This window comes from Cucumis melo, chromosome 10, assembly GCF_025177605.1.
Source record: "Cucumis melo cultivar AY chromosome 10, USDA_Cmelo_AY_1.0, whole genome shotgun sequence".
In the NCBI taxonomy this organism is placed as follows: domain Eukaryota; kingdom Viridiplantae; phylum Streptophyta; class Magnoliopsida; order Cucurbitales; family Cucurbitaceae; genus Cucumis; species Cucumis melo.
In genome coordinates, this window is record NC_066866.1 from 21,284,955 (window position 1) to 21,295,389 (window position 10,435).

At 32.3% G+C, this 10,435-nt stretch overlaps 1 protein-coding gene across 1 annotated transcript; it reads right to left on the reverse strand.

Annotated features, from left to right (window-relative positions):
* Nucleotides 1-7,372: 7,372 nt before the first annotated feature.
* On the reverse strand, nt 7,373-8,227 carry LOC103491911 (MLP-like protein 328). Its single transcript, XM_008452028.3, has 2 exons — nt 7,988-8,227; nt 7,373-7,816 (listed from the first exon to the last, which is right to left on the reverse strand). Exons 1-2 carry the CDS (start codon nt 8,178-8,180, stop codon nt 7,554-7,556), a joined length of 456 nt encoding a protein of 151 aa, XP_008450250.2. The 5' UTR covers nt 8,181-8,227; the 3' UTR covers nt 7,373-7,553.
* Nucleotides 8,228-10,435: the final 2,208 nt, after the last annotated feature.

A 10,435-nucleotide genomic window follows, 5' to 3' on the forward strand; every position in this document is an offset into this window, starting at 1 on the left:
TCATTAGCAAGTCTGCATCCCTGCGGTCTACGCTTATATCACTACCAGATTCTTGTTGATGTTCTCTAAACACAATGAGAAAAAAAATGAGAATAAGAAAAAAATACAATTGTTACTTATTTATAAACTAGTAAACAATGAATGGAATGTTAACCTTTGGGTTTCCTCTTGATGTTCAATATGTTGTTGTTCAGTATGTTGTTCTTGAACAACATACTCATTGTCATTCTGATGAGTATGCTCATTCCCTTGATTTTCATTTTGATTCTAATAAACAAATAAAAACGAACATAAAATTAAAAAAAATAATGTATTGTTAAACGATCGTGTATATAAAAGTAAACGATCGCGTAACTTTGATAAACGATCTTGTAACTGTGATGAACGATCGTGTAACTTTGATAAACGATCGTGTAACTAATGTATTATGAAAACAAATTTTACCTGGACCAATCTTTCGAGCATCTGCTTCATTTCATACAGCTCCGATGTTTGCTTTGTGATTGTGTCATCCATCCTACAGACTATAGAAGTAAGTGTGGATAAATCCTTACGAACTTCTTTTATTTCCTTCTTCAGTTTCTTGTAGGATTTTGAATGACTTTGTTCTTCTTTGTCATTGGACTTCTTTGATCTGCAAGGTTTCTTGTTGGTGATTGGATGCATTTCAGACTGGTCAGCCACTGTTTGACTTTGTTCTCTTTGGGGTGACAGTTGTGGAGATGAGTCTGATTGCTCCAATGATTTGTTGTTCATTGCTCCAATGGATTCATCGTCCTCCATTTGCATGTTATCATCCCCTCCAATTCGACTCTCCATGAAAGCCTTCTCTTGGGTTGACATCTTCAATTTAGGTTGAACAATAGTCTGCAATGTAATTGTATTAAACGATCGCTAACAAGTTTTACTTACATTTTTGTTGTCGAATATGTTTTTCTGCAGCATTTTGTAAGATGGAGCTTGTGTACAATTCCATCTCAATATCCTAGGGATTAATCTCTTACTATTTCTTGTGGCTAGGTGCTCATTTGCAGTTGAGAGTACTTCATAAGCCTACACCTACAATATTTAAAGAAATATGTTAAACTTTGACGTTCAATTGGCATTTACTTAAAGTGTGAACAAATAAAAATCACCTGAAAAGCAAACACGTAGCCTTTGATGTTGTAGTATGACACTGCTTTGGAACTTGTTGTCTTCTTTAGCTCGTATGCTTTTTTTTCCCTTGTAGGCTTGTCTTTAAACTGTTGAGCAGACGAGTGTAGAAGAAAGTTGACATATCGAAGCTTTTAAATGCTTCTTCATCATCAACTCTTCCCAAAATATCCATGTCAAACTGTGTTTTCTTATCCTTTCCGACCATCACAGTTTCTATAAAGACAGCCAAGGCGACCTTCACAGCATTGTCATCATTTGTAAACTCAAAATTCTTGAAAATTTCCTCAATTTACAAGCATGTTATTAGTTTCTTATTTTCTGATCTGAATAGAAGGCTTTGTAGGCGCTTGCTATCGTAATCTTTCTCCAATGTTGTGTTTGTTGGCCACAATTCAGTTATGATGTTGAATTCCTTTTGTGTGAAACAGACGTTCTTCCCCAAAACTGAGAAACAGATTCCATCTGTGTTACCGTCTTTAGGTATCTGCCTCAGCAAGAAATGATGGATCAACTGGCCGTTGAAGACCATGTTCACATTTAGCAATGGACCAAAAATTGTTTTTTCGAACATTTGCAGCTGTCCTTGGTCAGTTTATCCTTAATAAGACTGCCGATCTTGTGCACTTTGCATGAGACAGTGGCAGGGAAATACTTGTCGCTAGGTACAGCCATCCTGAAAATATAGTTAATCGGAAAGTAATAAATTTAACAATCTGGAGAACTATATTCAAGACAGAAGTCAAATATGAAACCCTAAACACTTCACAATAATAATTTAAAAACACAATGATAGTTTTTCAAGACAGAAGTCGAAACGTTTGAAATATAAAGAAAGGAAAAGTATAACGTTATAGTAGGAAAAGTTCAGGAAAATACCTTTTGACGTTGATGAAAAATATGGACTGAGACAAAAATGGTCTGAGAGAAAACGAAGATGAGTGATCAGTGCGGTTGTATTTCATTGTTTTAAGAGATCGTAAATTCGCGGTTGTGTTTCGTTGTTTTAAAAGATCGTTTAAAACTAAAACGATCGTTTAGTTTTTTATAATCGATTGTTTAGTTAATTTCAAACGATCGTTTGGTTGTTTTAAACGATCGTTTAGTTTTGTTTAACCAATCGTTTAGTTTTGTTGAACCAATCGTTTAGTTGTTTTCAAACGATCGTTTGGTTGTTTTAACACGATGGTTTGGTTGTTTTTAACCGATGGTTTGGTTGTTTTTAACCGATCGTTTAGTTTTGTTCAACCGATCGTTTAGTTGTTATCAAACGATCGTTTAATTTAGTTTTGTTTAACCAATCGTTTAGTTTTGTTAACCGATCGTTTAGTTGTTTTCAAGCGATTGTTTGGTTGTTTTACACGATGGTTTGGTTGTTTTTAACCGATCATTTAGTTATTTTTAAACGATCGTTTAGATATTTTTGATATTTTTAAACGAACGTTTAGTTATTTTTAAACGATCCTAAAACCAGTTTCTTGTGTTCCTAAATGAATAAGCCAATTGTTATTTTCGTCTTCTTGATCCATCTGGAAGCACATAAAGTAAGAATGTTGGGACACAACATCAAGAAAACACATCATTAACAAACATTCATTAATTAGCGTAACAATTAGTACATTGGTAGAGAAATTTCTAATCTTGTATGCTCGACTTGTGGGTATATAAAATTGGATTGGTACACGTTAATCTGTTATGACCTATTTCTTTACACTGACCACACTTATGCAATTTCGGAGCTTCACCAACACTTGGAATCCTCTTTTTCTTCGGTCGACCAACTCTTTTGACTACTTTCGGAGGTAAAACAGTCATATGTACGTAGTCTTCGCTTGTCTTCCAATCTAACTGATTCCCAACTGGGTAGACGGCCTCTGCATATGCAGCCAACAAATATTCATTAGTGTAATAATTAGCACATAAACTATAAACATTTATATTGCGATCCCGTGCTGCAGCAATGGCATGTGAGCATGGTAGTTGCTCAGCTTGAAACTCCTTGCAAGTGCATTCTTTAGTCTAAAGATTTACGACCTCCTCCTTATATAAATCTTTGACATGAAATTGGTAACAGTCAATTGGGTTGACCTTCATTGTCAAAGCTCCTTCTTGTTTCTTTTGAATAACTAACTTTGCCCATTTGGTCAATGTAGACGTCACTTTAATGCCTTCTTCTCGACGCTCCCAAAACCAATGTTGTAGCAAAGCTCGAACATGTTTAAGGAATGAAGCAATAGACAAATCTCTAGGTTCTTTCAGTATAGAATTCATGGACTCTGCTATATTTGTTGTCATCATGTTATATCGTCTTCCTGGGCAGTGAACACGAGACCACCGTGCTATTCCAACATCATTTAAATACTTTCCTGAACCATTAGGAAAGGTAAGAAGATGTCTCCACGCTTCTACAAACGTTGATTCACAATATGTTCTTGATGCATTGTAAAACAAAGTAGCAACTGTGTCATTCTTATATTTATCATGCAAATTTTGACACAAATGTTGGACACAAAGGTCGTGGAATGCAGAGGGGAAAACTGATGAAATACCCTTGGAGAAGCATGTTTTCTAATCTGTCACGAAGCTTAGATTAGGCACCTCCCTTATTGCACCTTTCAATTTTTCTAAGAACCATTGTATTGAGTCATCTGTTTCTCTATCAAGTACTCCAAAGGCTATAGGATAAATCTGATTGTTACCATCTAAGCAAACAACCATTATGAACTGACCCCGATATTTGTTCTTAAGAAATGTTCCGTCTATGACTATGACCGGTCTAATGCAATTTAAGAATCCTCTAACACATTGACCAACACCATAAAAAGATATTTAAAGAAACGATCATCTTCGAGTTCCATGTGAAATATTGTACCTGGATTTGTAAATTTGAGTGCTTCACCATATCTACGCAAAAGATTATATGACTCTTCAGGAGACCCTCACACTCGTTCATATGCATTTTCTCTAGCACGCCATGCTTTCTCATAACTCATATATTTATGCCATAGTCTTGCCTCATGTCTTCTATGATATCACGTGGTTTGTATATACAACCGACTCCCTTGAATTTGGACTTTATTAATTCTCCAACAACCCAAGATTTTGCTTGCCTATGGTCACGATTAAAAAACTCAAGAGAACATGAATGAACTTTCACATACTTTTTAATCTTGAATATATTTGAATCTTTCAGTCTAACCGCTCGCAATCTCCAACCACACTTGTTGTCGATGCATCTAACGAAAATAACCTCTTTTGTAGACTTTTTTACTACAAACTGAAAAATATTTTTCATTGCCAACACACTTAATCTCATTGACAGATCTCTCTTGCAAAAAAAGATTTGTCCTACATCCAACTCTTCATTTGTACAGTTTTCTTTGGACCAACCACTTCCTTTTGTCTTCAACTTCCGACTAGAGGAGCCGTAGTCAACTTTACCTTTTCCTTTCCAATCTTTTGTAGGAGCATCTCTTTGTTCTGGGATGTCAAACAATTCATTGTTCATCTAAACTGACTCCCATGTAAAAGTATCATCTTTTGAATGATATGACTCATATGATTCCCATATAGCTGAATTGGTACCTATCATGTTATCAAACAAGTCAACCTGAACTTCACCAATATCAACTTCATTCTCATCTAATGTTTCCATTCCAATTGGAGGATGAGGGTTTAAATTTTGAACTTGGTTGCTCCCAGATACTGAATTGTAATCTTTGTTTAACACTCTCATGCTTTGATTGCTTGTAGGCTCAAATGATAGGTATAGGGGGACCTCCAATGAATTTTCACTAAGAATATAAAACTTCAAATCACGGTCATTGCTTAACTCAAATGGAGGAGCTTCCTTTTCCCCTTTTATCTCATATATACATCTTATCTTTATGTCGAACTTTATAGGGCCAACTTCTGCAAGGTCATATAATTCATACTGTAAATCTTTGTGCATTATTTCTTTACTGACAAAAATTCCTTTTAACACTTCTTCTTCATACTTTCTTCGTCCCTCATCCCATGCACCACCGTGACGCACTAAAATCCAAACATGTGTCATCCTTAAACTACCTTAAGTAGCTTTGTATCTTTAAAAATTGATTTGAACTTAAGAACCTATAAGATGCGTGCAAGATGTAAAAAAATAACAAAAATAACTACGAGATGTGTGTGGGCCTAAGAGAGTTACTAAACATGCAAAGAATAGCTCAAAATGGATTAGGAGGTGTACCAATTTGATTTTGAAATAAATAGTGAAAGTTTGGAACGTGCGAGATGCATGCGACATACGTGCGAGATAAAAACAAATACATGCGAGATAAAACAAAAAACCTCCATTCCTTCTATTCCTATTGCTTACTCCTCCTCTATTTGATCCAACTAAATCTTCATCCTCTAGTTCAATTCATTTTTCAATACCCATTGGACTTTCTAAGAACCTAAAACCAAACTTTGACTAAACTAATTTACAGCAAATAAGTCCATTCAAAAAACCAAACAATTACGGATGAAAATAGCAACAAATACCCCAACCAAACATTTACAACAAATAAATTGAAAATGGGTTAGACATGAAACTCACCCAAATAAGAGAAAACGCTCGAAGTTGATTAAATGGTTCGAAGAGGAGCGACGAAATGCATTGGACAACGACCGACGAAGGGCAAGCGACGATGGCCGAAGTAGCTTCAGGTGTTCTACGCGAAAGAAAAGAGAAGGGAAAGGGAACTATACGCGAAAGAGAAGGGAAATCAATCGTGGAGAGAAGGGAAAGCAAACGTGGAAGAGGAAAAGGAAAAGAAGGGCATTTTTGTCCATTCACACCTAAATTGTCCTAAAACTCTTTCTTTTGAAAACTTGTCCCAAAAGTCATTTAAACCTCATTTTTTAACCTATTTTTGGCAATTTCTAGTCTAACTTAACTTATATATTTAATTATTTCTATATATAATTATTTTAAATAAAACAGTTTGGTTCAATTTTAAAGTGGGTTTTAACATCTTAAACCGAACTGAACCACCTATAAATCGATTTATTTAAAATAGAAACCGAATCAAACTGCATATATTTTGTCTCAGTTCGATTTGTGAATCGATTTGGTTTTTAGCTTAATTTTGAACAGTACCCCTAATTATAAGAAATGAGGAGGTACGAGACTTAATTTTCGAGAAAAAAATAAAAAAGGCAAAATGGTTTTCATACCAATGAGGCCTAAAATTTTTTGTTATTTCCATTAAAATCACTCCATCATCCATTTTCAACGTTAAAAAGACATATATTTTCCGTCATAAATTAATAAATCAAAAGGTAACAAAAAAAAAAGATAATTTACATAAATGTAAAAACCAAAAAATATTTAAGGCTAGTATAACAAAAAAAATTAAAGCCTATAAAGTCACCATTGTTTTTTTCGTAAATTTCAGATTTGTCATTGGTTGGTTTTGAATATTGTCGGATGACTCTTTAGTTTTTTTCTTCTTGATTTATCCCCTCTTTATATTATTAATTATTTTATATTATTACTTCTTTTTCTTCCTATTTTCACTTCTTATTGTTTGCAATTTCTTCCTTTCCTCTTCCATAATTTCTTTCTTTTTCGTCATCTCTCACCTTTTTTCTTTTTAGTATACAAGACTGAATGATATTGATATAGGATCTAAATGATCGTGTAACAATATCTAAATAATTTTACCAAGACCGTGTACCAAGACCATTTAAATTTTGGTACAAGATCGTGTACCAAGCTTGTTTAGATTTTGTATAAGATCGTTTAGATTTGAAACACTATTATTTAAATTTGGTACAAAATTATGTACCATGATCATTTATATTTGGTACAAGGTTATGTACCATGATTGTTTTACAAACATCTGAATGATTGTATACTAAGCTTTTTTGTTATTTCACATCGTGAGTTTGTGAGCTTTTTTCGTTTTCAAAATTATTTTACACGGTGTAAATATTTTTGCATTGTTTAATTTTTGAAAGAAAAAACTAAAACTACCATTTTCTGCCAAGATGCGTATTTCGGCTTTAATGACTATTTTTCCTCTCCCTCTCCCTCTCCCAATGTTATATGAATACTAAACATATTAAATTGAAGCCATCAAATCAACTTTTAATTCACTTTCATGCACACTTTTAAACTTCCCCTCTCTCAAAAGAAAGAAGTTTTCACCCACTGAAAGTGAAGAAAACTACGTAAAACATCAGCAAAAGATGCATAATTTTAAACCTTATTAGATACCAAAAGATAGCATAGTTGAGTTTCATTCATTTTACATGAGGATAACCATTATTTATTTGAACAAAATCCTCACAATCTTGTACAATCAACTGGAACACAACGTACTTATTCATATCATAATGCAACAGACACATGAGACATATGTAGAATCTTATTACTTCAGGTGAGCTTCAATGTCCTTAGCAAGACTATTCATAGCCTCATGGTACTTCTGAGGGTAAGGAGGACCATCACGAAGTTTCTCATATTCCAAGGTAAAAATTATTCCGCTACGATTCGGTCCTTTTGGGATAACTTGGTACGTTCCAATGAAGGTTTTGTAATGCTCAAACACGTCTCCTTCCAATCCAACTACTCTTATCACAAGTTTTTTGTCATCAAATTCAACTCGTTCTTTGACAACTTCAGCCCTATTATCTTAAAATTAATATAAACAAAAAAAAAAAAAAAAGAAACCATAATTATTTAAAAGCAGAGAACTCATTCATAAAAGAAAAAAAAAGAAAGAAAGAAAGAAAAAAAAAACTGTATTAAGTGATGGTAGTCGTACGTTTTCATTGTCGAGGCCACAAGATTATTTATACGTACCAATAGTATAGTTCCAAAGCTTGATGGAACCATGACCATGTTTGCTCCAATCCCCATCATGAATTTGAACATTTTGAATTAAGTTTGGAGAAATATTTGGAATGCTAGCAATTTGTTCTTTAAAGAGTTTGTAAAATCTATGGGGAGGTGTGTTTATTTCTACTTCACTCACCAGCTTCCCAGCCAGAGTCATGTTCACAAAATTGCTTTACAGAACACTCCCACAGAAAACAAATTCTCAATATTATGCTCCCCATCTTAAAACAGCTTTCACCTATATTATTTTATTACATATATTTTTTTATTTTTTTATTTTTTTGTTCTTCGAATTTTTTGTTGTAGTCGTTCTAATATGCTGACCAGCAGGTAGAGTACGGGGGTTGGTTTTATCACTTGTAAGTAAAAAATAAAAAGAAAGAAAAAGAAAAGTCAGATGCTTCGGATAGAAAAATTATTTTATTTTATTCTTCTATATGTTTACTTTGTTTTACTTTCTTTTTTTGTAGGTGTAGTTTTGAACATGAAAATTATCATAAACAGCACAGTTACCAAAAATATTTTTAAAATGGCATAATATCTATTCTTTTAGTATAGACAGCAGGAACAGATGACACTGATAGATATCTAACATCAATATCAATTTTAAGTAATATTAATAATAATACTTATTTGAAAGGATCATTTTAAAAATATAAAAAAACGATAAAATATTTACACTCTATAAAATAATTTCGAAAATAGAAAAAGCCTAGAGGACCACCATGTAAAATACTAAAAATGTGCCGTCAACAACGCGCGCCTAATATATTTGCGATCGTTTAGATTTAGTTACTGATCGTTTAAATATGGCTACAATTTATACGCGATCGTTTAGATTTGGGCTTTTCAATTCCATCGTTTAATTTTGTTACACGATCATTTTGATTTTGGGAACCAAATCTAAATGGTTTTTTTTTTTTTTAAATTTGGTACATGATTTTTTTAATTCTTTCGGTATACGATCATTTAGATTTCTTTACACGGTCGTTTACATTTTTTTACACAATCGTTTACATTTGGCTACTCCAATACAAATGATTTTTTTCAAAAAAATATTCAAAATTTTTTATACACGATCTTTTATTTTTTTTTACATAATCGTTCACTTTTTTTAAACGATCGTTTACATTTGACTACTCCAATCTAAATAATTTTTTTTTTAAGATTCTTTATACACAATCTTTTATTTTTTCTACACAGTCGTTTACTTTTTTAAAACGATCGTTTACATTGCTATTTTTTTTTTTTTGTACGCGGTCTTATATAAAGTCGTTCAGATTTGGCTACCCAAATGCAAACGCGTAAAAAAAAAGAAAAAAAGAAAGACGATGGAAATAAATCGCAGCGAAAAAATAATAAGGAAAGTAGAAAGACGATGGAAAGAAATCGAAGATGAAAAATAAGAAAGATGGAGGAAAGAAATTGCAAAAAAGAAAAAGAGGAAAGAAGAAAGACGAAATTGCAGGCGAAGAGCGGAGAAGACAAAATAGAGGAGGAAGACGAATCGCGAGGAAGAAAGAAAAATGGAAGGGCAAACTTGGAATATTTAGAAAATAACTAATTTTATGGACTTTATTACACGAACCGTAAATAATTTGGTATTTTGTTACATTTACAATAGTTTTATTGATAAAATGAATTGACATATTTTTATATTTGAAAACAATAATTTTCTTTCCATATTTATAAAAAGGAAAAAAAGCAGTGCAATAAACTATAGCTCATGAAAAACCAAAAAAAAAATTAATAAGTTATGAAAAAATAGAAAAGTAGCAAATAAAAAATGATAAAAGAATATTTATAATGTAGTCATGAGTTTTACTTTTAATATGATATTTTATTTATATTATTCCAATTTTATTCTCACATCGTATTGTTTATCGATCACCAAGTACATATCAACAAAATATAAGATATATTTTATGCTTGACATATCATTTCATTGTTATATACTTCATATTTGGCATATCGATCCACTTGTATATGAAATTTATACATTTGTTTAATCTTTTTGTTGGTTGGCATATTACATTTTTATACGGCAGCCGATTACTCTCTTGTCATGTTCAAAGTTTTAACATCAATGTTTAATGTTCAAAGAGTTTACAACAAATATTTTTCCTTGTTCCGAATCATGTGATATCTTATTTTTATGGAATTTTTTATAAATATAATAAACTATTAAAATATTTACGGCTCGGGTAACAAAACCTATAAAATTAGACATTTTTTAAATATTTCAAGTTTGTCTTTTCATCTTTATTCTCTTCCGTAGGATTTTTTTATCTTTATTCTTTCAATTTCTTTCCATCTTTCTTCTTTTTCTTTTTTTACATCGTTTAGATTTGGTTACCCAAATCTGATTTATTTCTACGTCTTTCTTCTCTTCCTCCCTTTTTATTACGCCGG